Raw genomic sequence first — 25,967 nt, 5'->3', positions numbered from 1 at the left:
TGGATGGATGGATGGATGGATGAGAATTTTATTGTTATACTGTAACTAAAAACATTATCTAGTGACTATATATGTACCATATCATGTGATGACATATTCATATAAATTAACATGAAACTCATGTTTCGCATGGGTTGAGAAGGGAGAGTGAAGTGCTTTTGCACCCTTTTGATTAGTGGATTGTGACATAGCAAAATTCTGCATAATTGCTTGCTAACTTTATGACAAGAAAAAATAATTCAATATCTAAAAAGAAAAAGTAAAACTAACCCACTAGGGTTGACCTTATTGCCTAGTGTGGCCATATACTAACGTAGGATTCGTACACTTATCAACTTAATGAATTACTAATGACGCAATTTCTAATCATCTGACACATTAACCTACTTTGCAATTCCTTTTTATCAAAAAGCGGCCATACAGGTGTCCGAGTTAGCGTTTGTGAACAAAATAAAGGTTTCTTAGTTTTTCTTAAATATAACTATATTATATATACTATATTTTCCCCTTCGCTTCGTTATTATAATTTTAAAATATTTTACTAAAATATTTTTTAGTACAATTAGATTTCGATTTATTTTATTCATTTTTATTCATTCATTATTCATTTGATTCATTTTACCCTGCTAGCTTCACATAAAGAAACTAGGTGTCTCTCTCTCTCTCTCTCTCTCTCTGCTTGTGTGCAATAAACGTGTGCCCAATGAACCAACAGATAAAAGACTAGTCTAAATTAGCTATGAAAGTAAATCAAAATCTTCTTACTGGTGTTCTAGTAAGCCTAGTTTCCTCCTCAGATACATGTCGGCCTAGTGGGCTTATATGCTCAGTGTTAATATCAAACTTTGGTTTATAATCAAGTACACTTTAAAAATATACACACGGAAGCTGGCTCATCAGTTTTGGGACCAAATGTCTGTTTGAACAGTCCAATAGAACAATGGGAACTAACCTACTTTTGCCAGGTGCTTCGTTTCAAGTTTCTTGATGTGATGAAATTAGACTGTTTTTATATTTTGGTATAGAAGCTTTTGCCAGTATTTTTTCTTTCTTTGCACTATGTGCAACCAGTATTTAATTTCTTCATTTTAGTCGATGGCTGCAACAAAGCGTTGTGACAAAGAGTCTAAAATACATATTTTTGAAATAATGTGCTTTACGAGCTGACAATCTGGAAATCAATTTAACTTAACATTCAATATTATAATGCAAACATTTCAACCGATTAAAGGAGTGGCAGACAGCAGACCTGTCACCTCCTTCCGCCAGACTGCACAACAGTGACTGTGTTGAGCCTTCACTGCCACTATGCAGGTGTGTTTAGATGACATAGACTTGCAAATGATCCTTAGTTCGGACGTGCTGTTTCTTTTCCATTGGTCACTGATCAATGCTTTTGCCTTCCGCTAATGCGCAATCCCTGAAGTTACAAATTAAACTGACCTGTCAGTGCCCCCTCCCCACTGAAAGGAGTCTACAAGATTTTTCACCCACCCACTCTACCCCCAACATCCACCACGGAGAGACAAACTTGGGGCATTGAGGAAATGTGCAATTGGCACGTTTCCAAAAAAATATAGCAAAGAATTTCCTAAGGACAAATGACAAACATGGAAGACAATGCTTAAGCAAATATTTTTCTTAATAACTACTTTGCTCTCTGTCCTATTGACTGACAGACTCAGACTCTGATGAAATTTAAAAGAAAACAATTATTTCTTGAACAGTTTTTGTAGATAGGCCAAACCCATTTGAAATTTCTCCATACCTGCAGTAGCTGACGGCTAAATATTAGGCGACCTAAATACTGTCCAAATACTGACCAATACCATGACCCAAATTTTTACTACATTCAATTTCAATCTGCAGATATAATTGAGCTATCTCAAAAATGAAAAACAGACTACAGCTATATTAACAAAAATCAGACTCTGCACATCAGACCATAACAAAAACTTAACAAGTCATTTTATTGGAGGTGCTCAATCCTTGAGACGCCAGTGTGGAATTACGAAGAGCTGTTTGCACAGCAGTTCTGTTCACATTTTATGAGTAAGCCTTCTGCATTGATTGCCACCCCAGCTTAGAACACACCTGACACCTTTGTCTAAGGTCGGCAGTGACCAGAGGGTGTCTGTGAGGGTGACAGTCAACATAGAACCGGTTAGGTCATTCACCAACACAAAGTGTGATGGAACAGCGTGATCAAGCTGGCATGAGACTGTGATAAAGGGTTTTGGTGTAAATAAAAGAATTACCATGGGGCAATATTCAAATTGAACAAATACACCAAACTGGTATCAGGTTTTCAGTTTGGCAAAGTTACTCCAACAAAACAATTGCGGTACAACAAATTTTTAAGATACATTAAAAATCTCGGTCATTTTATTTCAAGCACAATAGCACGAAGCTGTGCAACATAAGCGTTTAAGCGTTAGTTGATTAGCACAAAAGAGGTCGACACTCATGGCTGGTCATGTAATTACTTAGACATCAAACAGAGCATTGGGGGCAATGAATATTTCCCCAAATGAAAATGGTAAAAATGACAAGTTATAACATTAGTAAAGTTAAATATTCTAAACAAAGCTGTCAATTCCTCTACCAAAATGACAAACATACAAAATGATACATGGATATTTTTGTCAAAACAGATGAAATGCCCTTAAGATGGCACAAAGTTCCTGATGTAAGAGTTTATATTTCTTTTGGCATATATTAATTGCTATAGTGTTTTTAACTTGTTATGTCTGGTATTAATGAAAGAATTGAATTACAAGGACAATACGTCACATTAGACTGAGAGCCCAGACAATGTTTAGCGCTGTATGTCCCTATATAGACCACTGACAGTGCAATCTTATCTATGGGAGTTGTTGAGATTGATAAAGGGGAATTCCAGGATTTTAAAAGGAAGGGAAATGTTGCTTACAGTAAAAAGCCAGGCAACGCTGGAAATACCTGGTGTTTTCCTCATTCCATTGAATATTAATGTTTTGTGTTCTATTGATAATACTTGCCACAATACAATACAATAATAATACTTTGGTGACTGACAAGGCATACTTGTCTTGATGAGTGATTCTGCCCTTTACCTTGACTTATTTTTGTGACTGCAAAATATTTTAGAAATTTTATTTGACGAAAGATGACAAAACGTATTTAAAAATTAGATTTCTCCATATCTATTTTAATATTTTCACTCAAAACATGTAACAGCTATGGAAGAGGCTTACAGTAGGATCAGTCTGCATTCGGCTGCTTGCAAGTGAATGTAGTTATTAAGTGAAAGTCATTGGAAGCATTTCGGCCTTGTGTTATGTTTACAGTGTCAAATAACAGAAGATGAAGGACGGGTGTTAGGTTTACAGTTTAAATACATGTAACACAGAAATATTGGCCCATGACAAGAGCGCTGAGGTGACCTTCAGTGTGAGTACTGATATCAAACTGAAATAGAGATTTTAGCACCCTACAAAGAAATAACTTGAGAACAAGTTAATTTTTTAAATTTCCTTCCCAATAAATTCTGTGTGCAACTCAGCCAGCAACTTCCACTATGAAATAAAAAATGACAATAAACAAGTCAATCAAGGAACTTCTCAAATGTCAATCGGCATTCATTTAAAAACTATCAAAACGCATAATTCAAGTTTTTCTTTCTCAATAACTGTAATAACTGTAAAAAATAATAATAATAATAATAAATGTACAGCGGCATACAGCAGTGATAATGTTTGAGAAGCAAACAATATGCACACGCAGAGCAAAAGTTATCTTCCGCAATAACCCATCCATCCTCCTCTGAGGGCAGAGGGCAGAGTTAACAGGTACAAACTGGATATTTACCCTAGATACAGCACATGTTCATGACTCACACTACCTGAGTCATGAACTCATACCTCTTGGAGGTGACAAATAAGAGCTATAAAAATGTTATCAGTTATATATTCTAAGAATTAAGGCCAACGATACTAAAGAGAGATAGTGAATCCTCCTCTAGAGGGTCATCAAGGGCACAATACCATTAAAAGGTTTAAACCAATTCAGGGTCCACCGAAGACTCTAGTCTCGACAAAGCCTCCTGAACACAAGCCAAACACATCTTACATACTGAGAAAGGTATATGCCATGAAAATGTTTACATGGTAAATGGTCTGCGCTTATATAGCTTAGCGTCATATTTGATTTAAAAAAAACAAAAAAACAGTTACATTTACATTCTACATACAGCTACTACATACAGTCTACATTTCAGTGGGTTAACATCATATACATATTGTAGCGTTTAGCCGAACGGTGAAAAGAAGATGGTAGTTTCTTTCACAGGCTGCTTTATTGATCAACCCTGGTTACCGTCGGCCGTAACCACACCAAACGGAATGCAAGAAAAAGGCACAGCAAACAGTGTACGGCTGCTCTCCTCTCTAGACTCTCGTCACTCACTCACTCTTGGCACACCGCACCACACCAGACTTCCTCTCGCCTCTGTCCCGCCCGCTCTTCTCTTTCAGCCATTCACATTCAGCCCAACCTCTAAGGTGCATTCAGGTACATAACAAACTCTCCAAACATTAACAGCACAATAAAACCACAGCAGAATTGCTACACGGCCCCCCCCTTAATGAATCCCTCGCCCCGAGGGATCACACAAAAAGTCTCGGAGGTAACCTGGGGGTCTGGTCTGTCTCTGGGGCCTCCTGGTAGGTAACGCAAGGGGTTGTATCTGCGACCCAGCCGCATCCTGTTGCTGCATAGGGAGCGAGTTTAGGGGTGAGAGGGCTTGTGGGGAGCTGGAAGGGGAAACAGACAATCAGCCTGGGGGTGTGGCTGTTCTGTTTCTCCAGGGGGTCATTGTGGGTCCCAGGCGCTGGTGTGGACGAGCATCACCTCTATATAAGGCTAACCTATCCCTGTGGAGGACCACACGTCTCCCCCGTGCCTGTGTACACCACTTCCCCCAGCTTCTCCAAAACCTCACACGGCCCCACCCAGTGACAGTCTAACTTAGGGCACCGTCCCTTCTTCCTCCTTGGGCTATTCACCCAGACCAGGTCACCAGCCCCAAAGGCTCCTCCCTTGGCCCTCATGCCATAGTTCCTTTTCTGCTTCACCCCCCGCTTTCTGCAGTTGGTCCCGGGCAAAAGCATGGGCTGCCTCCATCCTATAATGGAGCCACCAGGCGTATTCGGGTCCTGGCGGAACAGTTGGAGCATCTGGGGGTGTCCCAAACACCATCTCTGCCGGGTTCCGTAGCTCCTGTCCCAACATAAGCGGGGCTGGTGTGCATGACGTGGAATCCTGCACAGCAGACCTGTAGGCTAGCATGACGAAGGGGAGGTGCATGTCTGCAGTGAGGATGCCAAGCTGTTTTGCCAGAGTTCTGTTAAATCTTTCGACAAGTCCATCACTCTGTGGGTGCGAAGGTGTGGTCCAGGTTTTTTGCATCCCTAGAAGCTTACACATGGCCGAGAAAACAGCTGACTCAAAGTTTCTTCCTTGGTCGCTGTGGATAGTCTCAGCTGCCCCAAACCTGGAAAACATGCCCTCGACTAGCGTGTCAGCAGCTGTTTCTGCTTCTTGATCCGGTATGGCATACGCCTCAGGCCATTTTGTAAAATAGTCCATAGCGACCAAAACATAACTGTTCCCCTTGTCTGAGCGTGGGAACGGACCCATTATGTCCACTGCTACTCTCTCCATCGGGCCCCCTACTGCCAGCTGCTGGAGCTGGGCGCATGACTGATCCCTGGGACCTTTGTGCGTTGCTCAGAGGTCACAGGGGCGGCAAAAGTCTTCAACGTCCCTCCTGATCTGACCCCAGTAAAAACTTTGCCGGAGTCTACGAAGGGTTTTGTGGACTCCGAAATGTCCCACTCCTGTTGTTCCATGACAGGCCTTTAGCACTGATTCTCTGAGAGCCCTGGGAACCACCACCTACCACTTGTCCTTTTTCCAGGCTCTCTGCAACACTCCATCCTTCACTCGGAGCGCGGCAAACTTTTCAAACCGTCCTTTAATGGCAGGTGAGCACCCAGCGACCTCATCCCACTTCTGACACCAATGTAGCGTTTAGCCGAACGGTGAAAAGAAGATGGCAGTTTCTTTCACAGGCTGCTTTATTGATCAACCCTGGTGACTGTCGGCCGTAACCACGCCAAATGGAACACAAGAAAAAGGCACAGAAAACAGTATACGGCTGCTCTCCTCTCTAGACTCTTGTCACTCACTCGGCACACCGCAGACTTCCACCCACATGTTTTGGAAATGTATATATAAGCGTAAATTATGACAATACATTTGTAAATTTATATTTATATTATATTAGATGAAGGAACTGCAGATATTTTTCCAGTCAATAGCTGTTGCTAAGAATAAGAAAGCATTGAAAACTGTGAATTTATGTTCCCACTCTTTATTTTAGCTAATTGCTCTCTATCCCTGGCGTCCTCAGTTTTTTGTTTGTTTGTTTGTTTGTTTGGTTGTTGTTTTTCTCTTTTATTGTTTGTCTTATTGTTTGCCTTTCATTTATCTATTTTTTATTACTATTACTGCTTTTGTTTCTTTGTCCATGTGCGAAGTATAATTTGTATCCTGTTATGTGTAAATTCTAATGTTTGTGAATTTTATATATATATATATATATATATATATATATATATATATATATATATATATATATATATATATATATATATATACATATGTATATATATATATATATACACATATATATATATATATATATATATATATATATATATATATATATATATATATATATATATATACAAACACACCAGACTTCCTCATCCTCTCACCTCTGTCCTGCCCACTCTTCTCTTTCAGCCATTCACATTCAGCCCAACTTCCAAGGTGCATTCAGGTACTTAACAAACTCTCCGAACATTAACAGTACTTAAAAGACCCAACACAATAAAACAACCGCAGAATTGCTACACTATATAATAGAATAGAACCCTTTATTAATCCCACATTGGGGGCATTTGCATAATTACAGCAACAAAATGTAGTGAAAAAGAGAAGAGAATTCTAACAATTATAAAGAAATAAAGATAAAATAAAATATAGATATTTACACAACATTGCAGTGCAGCTAAAAAGGAGTGACGTGTCAGTCTTTAAAGACATTTTCACTATCACAATTTTGTTAGCTTACCTGTTCATTGGTCACGTGAGCAGCAGGGCATTCTCGCCACGCTTCTTCACGTCAGCGCGCGCCCGTAGCTCTGGGGGCATGACGTATGACGTTCGCCAGGACAGGTGTTGTGCCAGAAATTGCTTAATTGCTGGAAGTTGTTCGTTGTAGTTTTCGCTGATGACTCCTGCACTGACAAGCTGCCTGTAAAGCAGAACAGCTGAGACTCGACGCGGTTAAGCGTGTTAACATGTTCGCATTTTTCTTCTTTATTTATTGATTTTCTTTATCCATTCCGCAATAAAGTCTGAACTAGACGGGTTCCGCTTTGCGCCTGCGCGCTCCCGCACATGGTGATCAGTTTTGCAGCCGACGAGCACTTTTTGGCACGACACGCCGTGTGTCCTGCCACAGCGACGAAGAAAGAGGATGCGACTCGGTGAGTGAAAATACCACAAAATTCACACAATTCGCTATGTTTACACGCACACGCACACACCCGCAATGTTAAAACATTAATAACATTATGAGGACACTTTGTAACAAAGCGAAAGGGTTTTATTTAACCGTTTTTTCCGGTACCCGACAAACGCGAAAGGAACAGGGTGGACCACAGTGGAAACTTGGTGTCGGCTGTGAAGTTCACGCCGAACAGCTGGTGTCTTGACAGGCGGAAGGGCGAAAGCTTCCCCCTTAGGATTTCATATGCGTTTTCGCGTAGGAACGTTGGGCGAGCTGGCTCCGTAATGCTGCGGAGAGGCATGTTGACAGCGTGTGAAGCTGATATGTGCGCTGTAAACTGATCGGAGACCGAACACTTGGAACGAGCCTGTTGACAGTCAGGATCACGTCATTGTTTCAACCGGAGAGATTTAAAGGAGCCCGGGCGTTTTGGGTTGATCAAAGTGGGAAATTCAGACGCGGTTCTATTAGAAGAGGGCGAGGAGGAGTCAGTTCTTCTCAACACCGTACGTCTAAAATCGAAATTGCGATCTTCGTGTGTGTTTCTGGGTCAATTCTTCATTCCTGCCATTTGACAGAAAACACATAGGCTGCTCAATTGCCTTGTCAGACGCAATCCTCCTTGTAGGTTGACATATTCAGTGTGTCAGCCGTGACACATCTGACGATCAGATGGCTCCAAGGACTTGCCTGTTGATTAGTGATGGGTGAGATCATGCAAGGCTGACTGCCAAGCACAAGATGGAAAGAAACACTGCGAACTGTGTGTTTGAAGTGGGGACAAAGTCTCTGGTGTATTTTTGCAAATCCACAACTAATGTGTTTTTTCTGATTTTCCTCTCCTGCTCCAGGCCACTCGCACTGACAAATAGCTGGTATCATGAATTTGCTCACTGCCTTATACAAAGTAGCAAAAAAAAAAAAAGCATTCACTTTTTGTTTTGTGCCACTATTGTCATCCATTGGCACACATGCTGTACAACCTTTCTGTATTCATTGAGGCCATATTTTGAAAATGCCTAGCAAAAATCTCTTTATACCTACAAATATTTTATTATTTATTTTTTATTGCCTTATTTCTTTCTCAGTCTTTGCACTACACAGTTTTTGCTGCTGTGATTATGTAAATGTCCCCTCTGTGGGCTCAATAAAGGTCTTCTTTTTCTTCTTCTTCTAAAACAGCTACACTGATACATTGATAGCTCTATGAAGAGCCTTATAATCTGAAAAGGCTATGATAATGGATAAAATGCTGAATTTAAGCCTTTTTTTTTTTTTTTTGATTGAGTGCAGCACAGCAGTCTATTTCATTAGATTTCTCAAGTCCTGGCCTGCCAGACGTTGTCTCGGCTTGAAGTGGAATTTCAACCCTTGACCAAACAGATAAGAGTATATAACCAGTCGATGACACCATTAGGGGCTGCGATGTTTCCTTTTCTGCATGAAGTGGCGTGAGCGTCACATGTTAGCCGTCAATGGAGGGGCAGCTCTATAAAGGAGGTTCGATATAATCCTTGTTCCCCGCTCTTGTCTCTCTTTGTCCTCGCAGCCTCCGACATGGATTACAAGGCTCTGTTCGCATCCTTGGAGACGGTATGCGGCAACATTATCACCCTCATGTGCGCGCCTTCCGATCTGCCGTACGGCGCCGTGGCCCAACGCATTGTCACGTGCATGAGGGAGATGCAGGAGCACGGCCGAGCCCTGGAGCCGGTGGTCGGTGGCTTCGTTAACGTCTATCATCATTATGACTTTGACGCGCAGTCGCCGGGTAACGGCTACCGCACCCTGGTCAAGGTAAGACTGGTTGCTTTGCTCAAGTAAGCGCTGACGCTTGTCAATATGTTCATCCATAATTGACCTCATGTGGGATTTCCAAAAAGAAAACTTCCAGAAATTTCTTGTTCCGTTTGAGTTTTTTGTGTTCTCGTCTCTTAAAAATCAAAGTACTGTGAAACATCTGATAACTTGGAAATGCTTCATATCTAGGGATGTTTACCAACTGTTTTCTTCTGTAATGCTTGAAGAAAGACACCTTTTATGCAACAGGCTGCCTAATTAGCTGAACTAAAGTATTTTCCGTTCTCACTCTAGAGAAACAAATGGTGAGTGTTTGTTTGCACTCACTGACTCATTGGCAATCGAAGGTGAAACGTCCCTGAAAAAAACAAACAAGCGGTTGATCAATAAATCATAGATAGTTCAGATAAGTTGAAAACAAACATACACTGACAGACTTGTGTTATTTAAGGATGCCACATTAAACATATTTGCAGATCTATTTTTGTAATTGCAGACTCTGGTGGAGAAAAACCTCCAAAGTAGATCATCTAAAAGCCTTTCATTATTCTTTCTCTTCTCTCTGTCTTCAAGGTCTTGCAGTCATGCCTTTTGCACATCATTGACAAGGGACGGTACGTTGCCTCCAACTACAACGGTGCCTTTTTCAGAGCCGACCACAACGCCTCCGAGATGGAGGCGTACTGCAGTGCTCTGCGTCAGCTGCGCGCCCTGCTGCATCTCGCCCAGCGGCTGATCAACGACAACGACTACGGCCAGCTCTACTCTCTGCAGGACAGGGAGTTGAGCCGCAAGTTCGTGCAGGAGTACAGCTCCATGCACAAGGCCTGTTTTTACGGCCGCTGTCTGGGTTTCCAGGTCAGCAGAGAGAAATCTGATTTGAACGTTCACCCTTTTTACCAATGCGTGGCTCTGATTTGTTTTGGTTTTTGGTCCCGTGCTATCTATGTATTTCACAGTTCTCTCCAGCTTTACGACCTTTCCTCCAGACTGTCGTCATTAGCATGGTTTCTTACGGGGAGACGTATGGTAAACAGCAGTCTGGCTTGGGTAGGTCTGTTTGTTTTAACATTTTTTTTTTGTCCTTATTTTGATTTTTCAGACAAGTTGCATTTTGCTCTCTTCCAGGCATGGCTGCGCTCTCTCTCCTCACATCGGGCAAGTACGTCATTGATCCAGAGTTACGGGGGGCCGAGTTCGAACGCATCACCCAGAATTTGAATATGCAGTTCTGGAAGTCCTTCTGGAACCTCACAGAGTCCGGCCTGATAGCAGTAGGCAGGGTCAAGTGCTTTCCCACAGATGAACAGCCTAAATCTTCATGATTGTCACAACGCTTAGTCCTCCTTCGTGTTTGTACCTGCAGGGTTTCAGCAGAATCGCCTCTAGTCCGGTGCAGGTGAACTACACCCTGACTCTACCTCCTGTCACTCTGCGCCTTCCGCTGGCCTCCGACCCCAGTCTCACTGCCACCGTGTCACCTCCGATAGCGCACTCGGGCCCTGGGCCCGTCCACATACGTCTGATTTCCTTTGAGCTGCGAGAAGGACAAGTAAGAAAAAAAAATTAAGGTTTTGTCTCTTTTTTTAAATCAGCTGAAATGTGACCGTTTTGGCTTTTGCTCGTTCAAGGACAGCGAAGAACTGCTGTCGTTCTCTCGGAAGGATCCTCCTCCCATCCCTGTGTCCAGCCTCCCCTGGGTGCAGAAGCAGCCGCTCTCGCCCTGGCTGCTCATCCATTTTCACGGAGGGGGGTTTGTCGCTCAGACTTCCAGATCCCATGAGGTAGATCGCAAAGTCACAGTTGAAAAAAGCCATATAAATCTGTATAAACTTTTTTTTTTTTTTTTTTTTTTTTTTTTTTAATTTGATTTCTTTGTAACCCATCAAAAAACACAATTATTTTTGTGAGGAACAAAGAAACCGAGTAGATTGGAATTCATCAGGTGTCATCCATTTCTCTTTGCTCACTCGTGTACCAGAATTACCTGCGGACTTGGTCGAAGGAGCTCAACGTGCCCATCCTGTCTGTCGACTACTCCCTGTCGCCTGAAGCACCATTTCCCAGAGCTTTGGAGGAATGTTTTTACGCCTATTGCTGGGCTCTTAACAACTGCCATCTGCTGGGTACGCACTGTAAAAGCAGATGTGATTCTCGCCTGCTTGCCTGTTTTCTAATATATTCTAAATCTCAGAGTACCGTCACCTGCACGTGTACCAGCATTTCTTTTGTCGTGTGCTGTGGGAAATGCATTTTATTTTGCAAAGGAAAACATGTAATAATTTACAGCTGGCGGCTTAAACCTTAACAAACGCACGCTTTGCGGACGTACACGTCGCTGGTACACTTTGTACCAAGTAGGTTCAGCTTGGAGGGGAACGCAGTGTGTGCTGACGCTGGCAGGGGAACGTTCCGCTTGCATAACCCTCAATGTCAAATGCACTCATTTGCAAGGAGGAACAACAAAGAAAAAGTGAACACGAATAACTGACAGGTATTAGATTTGAAATTAGATAATGACAGATAAAGAGATTTAGGGCTGCAATTATTGATTATTCTTGGTGTATTTTGTCATTTTTGATACCCACTAAGATGTCTGGAAATTATTATCCTGTTTGTCAGTGCAATGAATATAATGTAAATGTTAATCGCTGCGTACGCGTGCGTCTCTTAGGCTCGACGGCAGAGCGGGTTTGCCTGGCCGGTGACAGTGCCGGGGGAAACCTCTGCATCACCGTCTCCATGAAGGCCATGTCCAGCGGCATTCGGGTTCCCGACGGCATCGTGGCCGCTTACCCCGCCACCCTGCTCACCACCGATGCCTCGCCCTCCCGCCTGCTCACGCTCATCGACCCGCTGTTGCCCCTGGGAGTTCTCACCAAGTGCGTCAACGCCTATGCAGGTACGTGTGGGCTGTGTCCCGTTTCACGCCTCATTTGAAGCAAGAGTGCTTATCGTCACGACTGCAAAGCAAAATAGAGATGACAGAGATTTCTGCAGATCGAGAGGTGAAAAAATAACTTGGCTGTTTTAAGTTTAAACCCTGAATCCAAACTGTGCGGGACGCTGTAATATTAAAATCAACAATCTTAGAATCTTGGATTTATTTTTTATTCATCGGCTGTTAAAAAGTGTCCCAGTGCCAACCACTCTTTTGTGCTCTTTCATCATCAATCTGCTTCACTGAGCGCTATTTCAAAGTAAAGGTTTCCTCCTGGTGCTAGAAACGTAAAATGTATCTCAAGGAAACTCTTAATTTCCAGACATCAATTATTAATTTTTTTACAAAGAAACAGCATTCCCCTGAGAAAAACAGACTACCGAGTGAAGACCGATGGGAATAAACTCTAAATGACTGCTACCAATGAAGCTGCTGATTAGCCCAGTCCCTGTGGCACAGTGGGAATGGGTGTTAACCATTCACTCAGAAGCAGCCCGAGAGCACCTCAGATGCTTTAATGGGGTGGCACCGTTCCAGTAAACCTTCAGAACCTGCCCTCCCAACTTGAACTTGAACCTGAAGCCTCTTATTAAAAAGGTTGAGTTGTCCTCAGGCCAGTTCAGCCGTGAATGCAATACATTCATTTGTTTATTTATATTCAGACCAGCAAAAACAAGTCAGTTCAACAGAGCCTTGGACAAGCAGTTGGGTGCGACTATTCCTCTTAGTGCATTTCTGTCCTCTGTTTATTTCACCCTCTGCCCATGTTCTGTCACCCTCCCCCAGGCACAGACTGCCAGGCGGTGCAGCCCATGTTGGGAGAAAATAGTCTGAGATCTCTGGGCAGAGACACGGCCATACTGCTTAGCGATCTCACCCAGGGAGCCTCCAACTGGATCCAGTCCTTCCTGGATCCCTCGCACACTTCAGGCGGAAGGCGTTCACTGCCGTCGACGCCCAGGAGATCCCAGCATCACGTTGAAAGTAGCGTCTCTGCGGCGAGCTGCGAAGGTCACCTGGAGTACCCTGAAGGCTTTGCGCCCCTGCGATCCGAGTGCCTGGCCTTTGTGTCTCCGACTTCCTGTCCCATTATCAGAAACCCGTTCGTGTCGCCCCTGTTGGCCCCCACCGAGCTGCTGAGAGGCCTACCACCCGTATACATAGTGGTACGAGAGGGAGGCTGCGGGTTACACCTCTAAAACTAGTTTTGGCTTTATATTATAAATCAGGATATAGCTGAAATGTGGTATTTAAATATGTCTGTTTTTAGCTTTGTTGTCCTAATTCGTTTGCTTTTCATGCCTGAGATTCACTCATTTTTATCAGTAAAGCCCACTCTAAAGAAAACATTTGTAATCATGCTGCTGAGCTGTGTATTTTGCAAGAAGGGCCTCATAGCCTAGAGTTGATTATTTCAGGCTGAGTTACCTCCTTTGTCAAGCTTATCTTTTTTTGCTTTGTTATTCAGGCCTCTGCGCTGGACGCGCTGCTGGACGATTCTGTGATGTTTGCCAAGAAGCTACGAGATATGGGCCAGCCGGTCAGCCTGACAGTGGTGGAAGACCTGCCACACGGTTTCCTCAGCTTATCGCAGCTCTCCAAGGAGACGGAAGTGGCTTCCGACATCTGCATAAAGCAAATGAGGAAGGTTTTTCTCAAGGACAACCAGGCGCCTGCGCCTCAACAACATCCAAACCTGGAAGACACTTATCTGAGCAGCAATTCATCTCGCTGATTCAACTCTGTGGGTTCTGTTGAGGTGAAACAAAAACGTGACACTATGTAGTAAAAAACAAAGTGCCATAAATTCAACAGGGTTGAGCATAAAATGAGGAAACAAATTAGGAAAGTTAAGAACCTGCGCTTTAAATGTTTACTGGACAACATTTTATGAATTTTTTACCAGCATTGCAGGAAACAGCCCAAGTTTTTTATTACAACTATATTTTCATTTGTATTGTCTAAAACAAAGAAAAATGGACTGACAATTTGATGTGAGGATCAGAGGTTTTTGTGCCTTTAATATCAAGTCCAGCTGTGTTTACGCTGTGTATGAAGAAATGCCTTTGTTACTAAGCTGGGCATGATACAAGGTTTACATGTACAGGTAGCACATTCCACATGTACTGTATTGTTGTCATTATTATTGTTAATACTAGTAATAATAATTTAAATATGACATATGACTCATGTGTTTGCAAAATAACATTGTATGAGGCAGGGGGAGGATACAAGAGACTTGTGATATTGTAAATGAATTATTAATATTTAGTAAGATTTAAAGTTGTTATATTTAAAACCTGGATTAAATCAAAGCAGCAAATTTTTTGTTACATCCTGTTATGCAATACAACGTGCATGATATTAGAGTCACACAGACTCTGTGATTGAATGTATACAATATTTTCCTTTCTTCCATAGCTATGAACACTGCTGCAACAGTGCGCATCTAAAAAGAATGAAAATCGTTTAGAAAATGTTTTTAATCCCTTCTGAAAGTTATTCTGTGGTATTTTAGGTTCCCGCAGTCCAGCACCGTATGTTCTGGCACAGTATTTAATATATTATTATCACAGAGAGAGCGCAATCGATTCCAAAATAGGGTTATTTGGTTGACAGCGATAACCTGGTATGACGTTAGGGGGCAGCAGCTTCACAGCGCCTCACATGCAATAAACAGGCGACGCACCAAGGAAGAGAGGACGAAGAAGAGGGCGGACATGTTGATTTAAAGGAAGAAGAAACACAATAGAGCCGATTTATTTCAAGTAAAATCCAGTTACTCATGCGAATTGTAAAGAGAGTTGACGATCAGCTACATAGAGGATATCAATTGAAAGACAACGGAGAAACTAAGGTAGGTTATTGGTATTCCTGGAACCGCTTGCTTTCGTTTAAAAACACCCGATTTGTTGTGAGCTTCTAGCATTAGCACGTAGCTAACGTTAGCGAATGGAGTTATTCATGTCGATGTAGCACAGATACCAACGGGGTACGTGTTCCGTGTGGCGCAATCGGAAAAAATAAGAATTTATTCGAGCTAATAAATTTGACGTATATTATCCGCGCTCAAGTTCACATATTTAAAATGACTCGTAAATAAACGTGACAGGCCAGAAACGTAGAGGGTACAGCAGCTTAGTGGTTAGTTGGCTCTGAGCCGCTTAGCTCAAACTCTATAGCCTGACATCGTCAGTGTTGTTTCAGAATAGCCCTGAGGACAACATTGATGTCAAAGTACAATCGACGATTAGCAAAAATAAATAATTAACTAAAAATCAACATTAATGTTTTTCGAAGAAATAATAAATATTTTTTTTTTTTTTTTTAAAGAGAGAGAGAAAATGCTCGACTCACCTGACGAGCCAAACTGTCAAATTATGCTGGATAACGTAACAAGCCAGCTTTTTAGTTTAAAAAATACGCATAAGTCCAGGAGTTGTTTTTTGTGAAAAAGAAAAGATGAACACCGTTAAAAATGTTCGAAGTTTCTGTCTCCTTAATCTGCACCAGTAGACTTCCACCTGGCAAGTTCACCTGTGCGGTCTTAAACCAAACCATTGAGCCAATTACCCGCTGGAGACTTTCGCTGATCTGGAATGGATCTGGCCTTGTAGAGTTTGATCACACGGAATAAAATAATAAATAGACTATTGTTTGTTCTCCCTAATGAGATTGTTTTCTCTCCCTCCCTCTCTCGAATAATTAAATACATTCATTTTATTTGGATTGTCTTATTTATTTAGTGTTTGTTATAGTTAATGGCCAAGTGCACAGGTCTTCATAAAATGGCAAATTACATGGTTGACCGCCTTACTGTTACGTTAATAATTGAAGTCTAGGCAAACATAGATTTCTGAATATTAAATAGCAGGTACTCTGTGCGCGTTTCCTGATACTTTCTAAAACGTAAAGATTTGATTTACGTGTTTTATTTTTCTCAGGTGAGACGTTTTGAGGGTTCAGCGAACTTTGAGGCTAATCACAGCCACAGCTGCAGCCACACTCGCACATCAACCTGAAGGCCTGTAGTGTCTGGGGAGAGCAGGTTGATCACCTGCTAGGAGGAAGAAGCCAGTGCACACTGAGGACTCTACGGGGGTGGAGAGATTTGTGGCTTTGGACTTGACCCTTTGATTTGTGTCTCCAGGAATATTTTTTCCCTCCCACACAAAGCATCGTTTGTATACAGTGGATATTAACGGAGAGCATTATTGACTTTTCATTTCCTTCGTGGGGGGAACTTGTACAAAGTTGGACGTTCATTATTATTTTTTTTATTTTTTTTCAAAGACAAGGCTTTTGAGCAAATCTATGGACTCAACGTGGAACCAGGAAACACTGTTCAATTTTGACGCATTGAACCAAGATTAAGAAGCTGTTCCCCTAGTTAAGATTGCCTTAGTTGTTCTATTTCAGGACTTGAACCTTTTTCACACTTGTTCACATATAATTTTTCTATATTGTGAACAAGTAAAGTTATGCATATGAATGCAAATTTCTCTTCATTTTGAAGAGCTCTTGTGTATAAAGTTTTGTTTTCTTTCCCTATTTGTTGTTCCTGTACGTCAGTCACTCTGTTGCTGAAGGGGACCGAACTGAACGTACATGTGTATATGTAAATACTATGAACTGACTTCTGTTGTGAAAGCTTTGGACTTACAAAAAACCCCTAGAGAATATTGTTTGTTGATGCTTTATTAAACTCTTTTTTTTTTTTTTTTACTTTTGAAGAGAATTTTTAAAAAGAAAAACCTAAGAGGCAAAAAACCCCAGTACTTTAAAGGAGGGGGAAAAAACTATTGGAAAACAAAAAGATGGCAACCGCTCGGACAGAAACCGTTGGCCCAGTCGTCATGGGACTGAACAAACAGAACGGGCAACTCAAAGGACAGACTAAACCAGGCCCGGTCCCGTCGGCGCCCACAACTCAAGGAAAGGCGTTGAATGCCCCCCTGGTAGCAGGCAGCACCGCTCAGGACGGAGGAGGCATCAAGTTTGGCGATGACTGGAAAAAGAGCCTCAAGCTCCCTCCCAAAGACAACAGGGTCCGAACCTCGGTGAGTTCCACCTCGTCGTCAGTCTTCAGTCGTTCTTGCTCCAGAGCAAAACCTCAATGGTTTTCCTGACTTGTTTTTTTCCTTCCCTCCTAGGACGTGACGTCCACTAAGGGGAACGAATTCGAAGATTACTGTCTCAAAAGAGAACTCCTGATGGGCATCTTTGAGATGGGTTGGGAGAAACCATCTCCTATTCAGGTATTTTTCCTTTTTTTAAAAAAACAAAACAAAAAAACAGCTTGGCCGAACCTTGGATGTTCTCGTGTCTTTTCCGGGCTGCGTCACATTTGAAAATGCAGCACGACCTGTTGATTGTCTCTTTTTCACTGCTGCAAATCTATATGTATATATAACAGCTAAGGCAAACGGTTTGCTAAATGTGTGTGGGTTTTTTTTTATACCTTCTTTTAGGAGGAGAGCATTCCAATCGCCCTGTCAGGACGGGACATTCTGGCTCGGGCAAAGAACGGAACAGGGAAGAGTGGCGCTTATCTCATCCCAATGTTGGAGAGAATTGACCTGAAAAAAGACCACATACAGGGTGAGTTTTTATTTATTTATTTAGTTAGTTAGTTAGTTAAAAGGGACAGCACATATTAATGAACGTCACATGTAAATATGTCAGATTGTAGCATTAGGCTAGTTTCCATCTGTAGTCCCATGGCAGGTTGATGTTTACAGCAGACTAAACAAAACACAACAAAGTGAAAGCACAAATTTGGATGAAAAGAGGGAAAAAGGAAAGAAAAACAAGTTGGACACAATATAGGTTCACAATTAAAACAAGTCTTGCCCAACACAGCTCATAAAGTGAGAGGTACCATCTGAGATTTTGTGCAAAAGGAAAAGGCAATTGCCATAAAGTGCGAGTATATAAGGTGCTATGGTAAGATAAAAACGGATTAAAAAGATAAAAATATTTACACGTTTATAGACCTGGTTGTTCCCAATCCTTTAGGGATCTCTTAAAAGCGTCCAAGCTGGAAGATTCTCTGATGGAGAGAGGTTGACTATTCCAGAGCTTGCTGCCTTCATTACATTACATTTTTGGCTTAATGTGGTCCGCCTGAAAGGCACTTCAGTCTCTAGAGGTGGCTCGTGTTTTTCGCATAGTGGAAATATTAGTTCTCAAATTCATAAACTATTTTAATGGTGGTGGTGCTTGACCACGCAACGCCTTATAAATCATGCACGCACTTTCGAAAATTCTAAAGTTTTGAAAACTGAACAGATTGTATTTGGAAAGAATGGAAGCCTTCCAGGCTTCTCCTGGAAGCCTTTTCTCTCCTTCATCGTCTTCATGTTTTGTTTTGTTTTGGTTTTTTTTTTTTAGCCAGCAGGCTCATTGCTGCCATCTCACACTTCTTTTCTTGTGTCTTTTCCTCTTTTACGCTGATGTTTAATCTCTGAATTGCATCGTCGTCTTTTTGCCTTCCTGATTGCCTGCCACATTTATCCGCTGTATGTTTGTTTTGTTTTTTGCTTTTTTAAATGCCACAGCTCTCGTCATGGTGCCAACCCGCGAGCTGGCGCTGCAGATGAGCCAGATCTCCATCCAGCTCAGCAAGCACCTGGGAGGAGTCAAGGTCATGGCCACCACAGGAGGCACGAACCTGCGAGATGACATCATGCGTCTGGATGAGACCGGTGAGGAACGCTGTAGTTGAGCAACGCTGTGGTGGTAAATCAACAGATGGTGGTTTCCACTGCTCCCAAATTGACACATCCACTCAAACTTTGGGTTTTATCATGAGCCAGCTAGAGAGACTGAGATAATTCCAGTACTTGACCTTCTTAAGCAGTCAAAGTTATATATATATTTATTTTTTTCCCCCCCAAATCAGTGCACGTTGTCATCGCCACTCCTGGGAGGATACTGGACTTGATCAAGAAGGGGGTGGCAAAGGTGGACAGGGTCCAGATAATGGTGATGGATGAGGTAAACATGACAAAAGCGACAACAAATCAGAAGCAAATGTGGCTCCCCGCCCCCACAAGCTCTTCAGCGGCGCTCACTATCGGATGCCCGTTGCGTTCTAAACATCCTTCCTGTCTTTCAGGCGGATAAGCTGCTGTCTCAGGATTTTGTGGTGCTCATAGAGGATATCATCAGCTTCCTGGCAAAGAACAGGCAGATCCTGCTCTACTCTGCAACCTTCCCCATCAGCGTGCAGAAGTTCATGGTGAGCGGGGCGCCTCGCATCCAACGCGATGGCTCGGAGCCACTTGGCCCAGGCGGCGGCTGGAGCTCTTCTCACCGCGCACAGACCTGCTGTGTTTATACTGTCGTCCATCGTGTCCTGTCCTAGGCATCATAAGCTGATCGCTAACACTCGTGATTGTTTGTAATAGAGATTGTTTTAAAATGTCAAATCAAAACCTTATGAAGCATCTTTTAGTGGTGCCGCTGTCTGTAGGCTGCGTTTAGACTGGAGCTACTGAATAGAAACACAACAAATGAAAAGAGCTTTGCTTTGCGTCCTGGAAAAGGCTGTCGTGTCGTCTATTTTTGACGAAGCTGAACCAGAAGAAGAGTGTGGCATTCGGTATGATCACTTAGACTGCACAATCAGGGCTTCAACTGTGTGTGTCTGTGTCCGTCTGTCTGTCCCTCATTGCGGCAGGCCAAACACCTTCAGAAGCCCTATGAGATCAACCTGATGGAGGAGCTGACTCTGAAGGGCATTTCTCAGTTCTACGCTTACGTCACCGAGAGGCAGAAGGTCCACTGCCTCAACACACTCTTCTCTAGGGTAACTGACCCATTCTCTATTTGACTCCTATGTTTCCAACTGACATCTCCAGCCAGTTCTCTTCATCCTACTTCTGCGTTAATAAGGAAAAGAGGAGGGTTAAGTTAGGGCAACTGGACTTGTTCTGTCTCTTCAACAAGTCCAGATGCTCTGACTTAACCCCTCTACCTTAAGATGACCTGGATGATTAAGAACCTTCACAGACAAAGGAAAAAAATGTTGGTTTTTTTCATTCCTTCCTGGGGCTATAACCTCCCTCTTTTGTCCCCATGTGACAGCTTCAGATCAACCAGTCGATCATCTTCTGTAACTCCACCCAGAGGGTGGAGCTCTTGGCCAAGAAGATCACTCAGCTGGGTTACTCATGCTTCTACATCCACGCCAAAATGATGCAGGTCAGCAAAAAGCACATCCAAGAGGTCTTTCTGTCTGTTGTGGGTTTATTTGTATTAATATGTTAATGACTGTCTTCCTCTCAGGAATATAGAAACCGTGTGTTCCACGATTTCAGAAATGGTCTGTGCAGAAACCTGGTCTGCACTGGTGAGTTTCAATTTACGATGAGAACCTTTTCCACCTCGTTCTATTAAAAGACAACAGAGATAAAACATGAATGGCTTTCGAACAGATCTCTTCACCAGAGGTATTGACATCCAGGCCGTCAACGTTGTCATCAACTTCGACTTCCCCAAGAACGCAGAGACTTACCTGCATCGTATCGGAAGATCAGGTGTGTCCTCGACACCAGAAAATATATACACAGATTTATTATGACAAAGTTCCAACGTTAACAAGGTAACCGATTGCTGTCCCCTCAGGGAGGTTCGGACACTTGGGCTTAGCCATTAACCTGATCACGTCGGAAGACCGCTTCAACCTGAAGACCATCGAGGATCAGCTGGTGACCGACATCAAACCCATTCCCGGCAGCATCGATAAGAGCCTCTACGTGGCCGAGTACCACTCATCCACTGCCGACTGCGACGTGGAGGAGGTGGAGGAGAAACCAGGAAAGGGTCAGGACAGCACCTAAAGTAAGTGGGAATGTTTTGTTTTTTCTTTTTTCCCCAACTTTTGTTTTTTTTATTAAAAGAGAAAATAAATAGTCCCAATCACAGAATAACAAGTCACTTTTTTTTGTAAAATATATAAATCTATGCCCACATAAATGCAGTATACCTACCCAACATATACACAGCACATAGACATCAAACTTCAAATAAAAAAGCACTCTGAATAGAATGTAACAAAAAAGAAAAAAAACAAGTATAAGAAATGAACAAATTACCATCCCCCCACGGCTCATCATGACCAACACATAATATTGGTTACTGATACATTAAAATTGGGCAATACCTCTAAGTTTGTGAAATAAGAAATGAAGGGTTACCATTTGTGAAAAAAACGTTTCAGCACATCCCCTCAACGTGTACTTAATTTTCTCCAGTTTTAGAAACATGGTGTGGGAACACTTTATTAAATGTCTTTGTTTTTTTGCATGAAAACAAACAAATTCTCATATTCCACCTAATGGGAATATTCTGTTTTTTCCCTCCAGGACAGGTGGACACACCAGGCTTTTGCAGCACTTGCACACAGGCTTCAGGCAACTCTTCAGTTTCACGCTTTCCACCACTTGCCAGAGTCTGTGAGGTGGATGTAAAGGCCTTTTTTTCCTTAGCTTTTACTTTCTGAAAGGAGAGCTGCCTCCTGCTAAAACATGAATTTAGAATGTGATATTGTTTGGCCCCAAACTCAAAACAGACCACTTATCCTGCTCGGGAGTTAATAATTGAATTTGCTCTACTTTTATTTGTCATCGCACAGCAGAGCGAGCGTATTGAAAGCTGTTTTAAACCCTGCTGTTTTCATTCCCAGCTGAAAGGTGGGTCTGGTTTCACTGCCACGGCAGTGCACTCGGACCAGCCACCACTCTGTCTACTTACACTGTTGTTGTCACTTAAGTGCCTTACTTATCCCGCGTCCACTCATCCATTTATCACCTGCTGTCTTCAGTCACGCAGCAGAGTACGAGCACAAATGATACGAATCCAACAGCAACCCTAGTTTTTATTTTTTAAAACTTTTGCTGAGCGTCAGTTATGCAAGGGAAATAAAAACAGTCTCTCTTTTAGGTTGAATCAAAACGCCACTCGTGAAACCATGATGAATGTGAACGTTTATTTTTAACGTGAACGTTGCAATAAAAAAAAAAACGGCAGCTTTTTTTTTAAATGCTGCGTGACTGTTTGTCCCTTTCACCATAATATATTCATTATATATTCCCAGTGCTGACCTCCATCTCGAGCTGATGTTGGTGTGCGGCCAGAAATAAAAACGGCACAAACGGATGAACAGCAGCTTTGTGCTGGTATTGTTCAGCTGAGGGGAGTCCTCAAGGCTTTTTATACGTAAAGTGAATTGCGTCTTGGGCCGGTGAACACTTAAAACTCCGCAACTCCCCTAGTGGATCGATAGAGAACTGCTTCCCCTGCGTCCTGGACTGGTTCAAAACAGCTGTCGTACCAAAATCTGTTTGTGTTAAGTCGAGACGAAATCAAATGCCAGCAGGCCTGCGGGGTTAATGGTCTGTTTTAAAGTTTGCCGTAAAACAATCATCACAATTTCTTTCTTTTTTTTCCTTTCTTTTTTTTTTTGTCTTTCTCCTGCACTGCTTCTGGTCTCATTTAAAATCCAATTTGGACTTAAACACAGAGACGTTGTCTCAAATCCCAAACTTTTTTTTTTTTGTTGACAGGATTGATGTCAGTGAATGTAAAAGCTACCAGTGTGTTCTCTCTCTCTCTCTCTCTCTCTCTCTCTCTCTCTCTCTCTCTCTCGCTTTCGCCCAGTGCTTGAACACAAAGCAGAGCAAACCTCCCATTTTGCTGGCCTGTTTGTTGCGATACAAAAATCTTATATTGTTAAGGGTTTTTTTTATGAACAAGGTGATGATACCTGCTCAGTTTAAAAAAAAAGAGACCACATTGCCCTTTAATTCAACTGCAAATTAGATGTCTGTGTTCTTTCTGCAACTCTAGCGTGGGGAGCGAGGAGTGGGCTTTTTTTTTTGTCTGAAAAGCAAAATTGTAGCATCTTTGACAAGGCAGCTGTGACTTGTTTATTTTGTCCTCCCTTACAGAGCATAGGTAAGGCTTTAAAAAAAGACATAAAAAAAGATTTTTTTTTTTTGCTTTTGAGATTTATTTTTGATGTTGCTTAAAGCAGTTTGGGTGAGGGGCAGGAAGTGGGTGGGTGGGTTGGGGCTGTGAGGCTTTAGCACTGGTTTACTCCTTGAGGTTTATTTTTTTTGGGGTGAGATTGCCGAAGCCAAGTGTTTCTCTCTTTCTTTTTCTTTAAAAAAAAAAAATTTAATCAGATGTTGCATATTGGACTCTCTGGCACTTGAAGCAGCGACAAGATGATTTCAAGGGGTTTCCCCATCAGGAGGACAGGCGACGCTGTTTGGCTTCAAGTGTCGGACAGAGCGTTTGGTTCTCGATGGGGAGAATTTCTGGGGGGTGGGAGGTGGGGGCGTTGAAGCACTGTGATCCCCTGGGGTCTGTTCTATGTTTGCGTCGAGTTCGGTGGTCAAGAGTGCTACACTTTCTGACGCGGCGGCTCCCATCCACTTTTCCACGACGGCAATCTTTGATATGGGGTGTGTGAACCGAATCATTCTGAAGAAACGAGAATTGTAAATGATTCCCTGTTTACACTCGTCGTTTACAATTGCTGAAACAAAAATACTTGGCGGAGAAGGAGGTTGGATTTTGTTTTTTTCTTTTTGAATGGATTTTCAGGATTTAGTTTTTGTTTTTTCATTGAAGCAAAACCAAAGTGTGTGTGTGTGTGTGTGTGTGTGTGTGTGTGTGTGTGTGTGTGTGTGTGTGTGTGTGTGTGTGTGTGTGTGTGTGTGTGTGTGTGTGTGTGTGTGTGTGTGTGTGTGTGTGTGTGTGTGTGTGTGTGTGTGTGTGTGTGTGTGTGTGTGTGTGTGTGTGTGTGTGTGTGTTGATTGACTGTTCCAGGTGTGCAAGCGTTTGTGAGTTTTGTATGCAAAAATGACAGTGTCCGGAAAGCGAATGTGTTTGTGTACGTCTGTGTGTATCCTTCACATGCAGCTTCATCTTGGTGTGGATGTATAAATTAACAGCTTTGTTTAAAACCAGAGGTAACATGAGCGGTCCAGTGTCTGCTCGGTACTTGTGAGGACCACAGGACATTTGCAGCAGAACCTCTGATTCAAGTGTCCCATTAACAATTTGAAGCTGCATGTGACCTTTTTAATGTTTTTTTTTTGTTTGTTTTTTTTTCTTTTAAATGTGCAGGCCTGTGTTTTCTGTTTGTCATCTTATGATCAGCGTGAATGCTTTTAGCTGTCAGGGATGTGATTCATTCTTCTGCGCCCTTTTTTCCCTCTCCGTTCTCTCTCTATTCCTTGCTGGAGTTCAATTTCTAACGTTAACTGTCCCGTCCCAGGTCGCATCCCTGACACGTCATTCCATATTCTCCTTTGTGATTTGCACTTGCTGCTTCATTTTGATCATAATGGTGGAATTATTTGTCAGATCTTGCAAAAAGGCCTCAAATTGAATCTCTCTGCTAACCAAGCTAATAGTTGTCACCAAACAGCCAGACGTAGCTTTCCACAAATGTAAGAAATGAAAATTACACAATAATTTTGACGCTGACTGGAGCTGCACAGTTGTTCCACAACATTTTTTTCCCTTGAGCAGTGTGCCACGTGAACGATTACTTTGGTATTCAATTAGCAGTCACAAAGGAGTTCATGATGAATGCGGTTATGAATGTTAAATGTTGCCGTTTATTTTTGTTACCGTGTGTGTGTGTGTGTGTGTGTGTGTGTGTGTGTGTGTGTGTGTGTGTGTGTGTGTGTGTGTGTGTCTGCACTACTGGCTCTAAAGTCAGGCGTTCCTGACAGTGTATGGGGGAGGGATGGGGAGAACATTGAAATTGTGGTGGGTGGGGGGCAGGGAAAGTTCAAAAGGGGGTGGGGGAATGGGGTGAGGATTTAGGCACAAGAATTGTTCTAAATAACCAAAAAAAAGGTAACAATGTTGGCATTAGATTGAGTATTTATGGCTGACCTGCCCGCAATACTTCTACTGTACCTAAATTGAATTGGATCTCTTAATGCGCTGCACTAATTTGAAGACTTGCTGACACTTCGGCCAAGCCTAATGGTAATTGGATATTTTGCTTGGCTGAAGCTAAAGTTACAGCAGTATTTTCCCTGCAACATGAGTAGAAAACAGCTGTGTTAACAGTTTGATAACTCGATGACGTGGAATGGAGTTTTTGCTGTTGGTTTTTACCCTCAGTCCACATAGACATTAAATTCTCATATTACAAAACATAAGTACAGTTTTGTTTTGTTTTGACAAAACTCCCCTGTGGTCATTTTTACTGGATGTGTCCTTACCGTCACCTTTTAAGTACCTTTTCTTGGTTCTTCTTTGCTTGTCTAATCATTTTCCATGCTGTTTCTGTTCTCCTTTGTGAAGCAAATTACTGACCTTAAAATCTTATTCCTTTGGTTTTCATTCTTTGTGTCACTACAAGTAAATTTGATAATTGGGTTCAACTACAAAACACTGTACCTTCATTGGTTTTCTTCTGTGCTCTTTTTAAAGCACATACAATAGGCACATCTTGTGTTGATCACTCTGTCCTCTACTTCTGTAATATGGAAATACATGCAGGTTTAAAAACGACAATAAATTGGACTTAAACTTACTTTATGTGGTGTTTTCTTTCCTTATGCAGTAGTA

The 25,967-nt window shown here is 42.2% G+C and overlaps 2 protein-coding genes across 3 annotated transcripts; both read left to right on the top strand.

Moving 5' to 3' along the window:
- The first annotated feature begins 7,343 nt into the window (after positions 1–7,343).
- Positions 7,344–14,735, top strand: lipea (lipase, hormone-sensitive a). 2 transcript variants are annotated; one of them, XM_076012258.1, is made up of 12 exons: positions 7,344–7,598; positions 8,910–9,010; positions 9,171–9,418; positions 9,995–10,279; positions 10,381–10,471; positions 10,550–10,695; positions 10,788–10,973; positions 11,053–11,205; positions 11,403–11,547; positions 12,096–12,323; positions 13,149–13,528; positions 13,831–14,735. In XM_076012258.1, the coding sequence occupies exons 3-12, from the start codon at positions 9,179–9,181 to the stop codon at positions 14,095–14,097; spliced, it is 2,121 nt and encodes a 706-aa protein (XP_075868373.1). In that variant the 5' UTR covers positions 7,344–7,598; positions 8,910–9,010; positions 9,171–9,178; the 3' UTR covers positions 14,098–14,735. The 2 variants fall into 2 exon arrangements, with proteins under 2 accessions (XP_075868373.1, XP_075868372.1); XM_076012257.1 differs by lacking the exon at positions 8,910–9,010.
- A 310-nt stretch (positions 14,736–15,045) lies between these two features.
- On the top strand, positions 15,046–25,932 carry LOC142877541 (putative ATP-dependent RNA helicase ddx6). The gene is made up of 13 exons (XM_076012263.1): positions 15,046–15,219; positions 16,307–17,422; positions 17,516–17,620; positions 17,834–17,963; positions 18,923–19,069; positions 19,267–19,361; positions 19,483–19,605; positions 20,047–20,175; positions 20,454–20,570; positions 20,655–20,718; positions 20,804–20,905; positions 20,994–21,209; positions 21,734–25,932. Exons 2-12 carry the CDS (start codon positions 17,180–17,182, stop codon positions 21,206–21,208), a joined length of 1,470 nt encoding a protein of 489 aa, XP_075868378.1. The 5' UTR covers positions 15,046–15,219; positions 16,307–17,179; the 3' UTR covers position 21,209; positions 21,734–25,932.
- Positions 25,933–25,967: the final 35 nt, after the last annotated feature.

The sequence above is a fragment of the Nelusetta ayraudi genome, unplaced genomic scaffold (assembly GCF_046127955.1).
Source record: "Nelusetta ayraudi isolate G7.1 ecotype Tasmania unplaced genomic scaffold, CSIRO-AGI_Nayr_v1 ptg000135l, whole genome shotgun sequence".
Taxonomy (NCBI): domain Eukaryota; kingdom Metazoa; phylum Chordata; class Actinopteri; order Tetraodontiformes; family Monacanthidae; genus Nelusetta; species Nelusetta ayraudi.
Note: the sequence above shows the minus strand (reverse complement) of the source record. Positions and strands in the feature narration are given on the sequence as shown.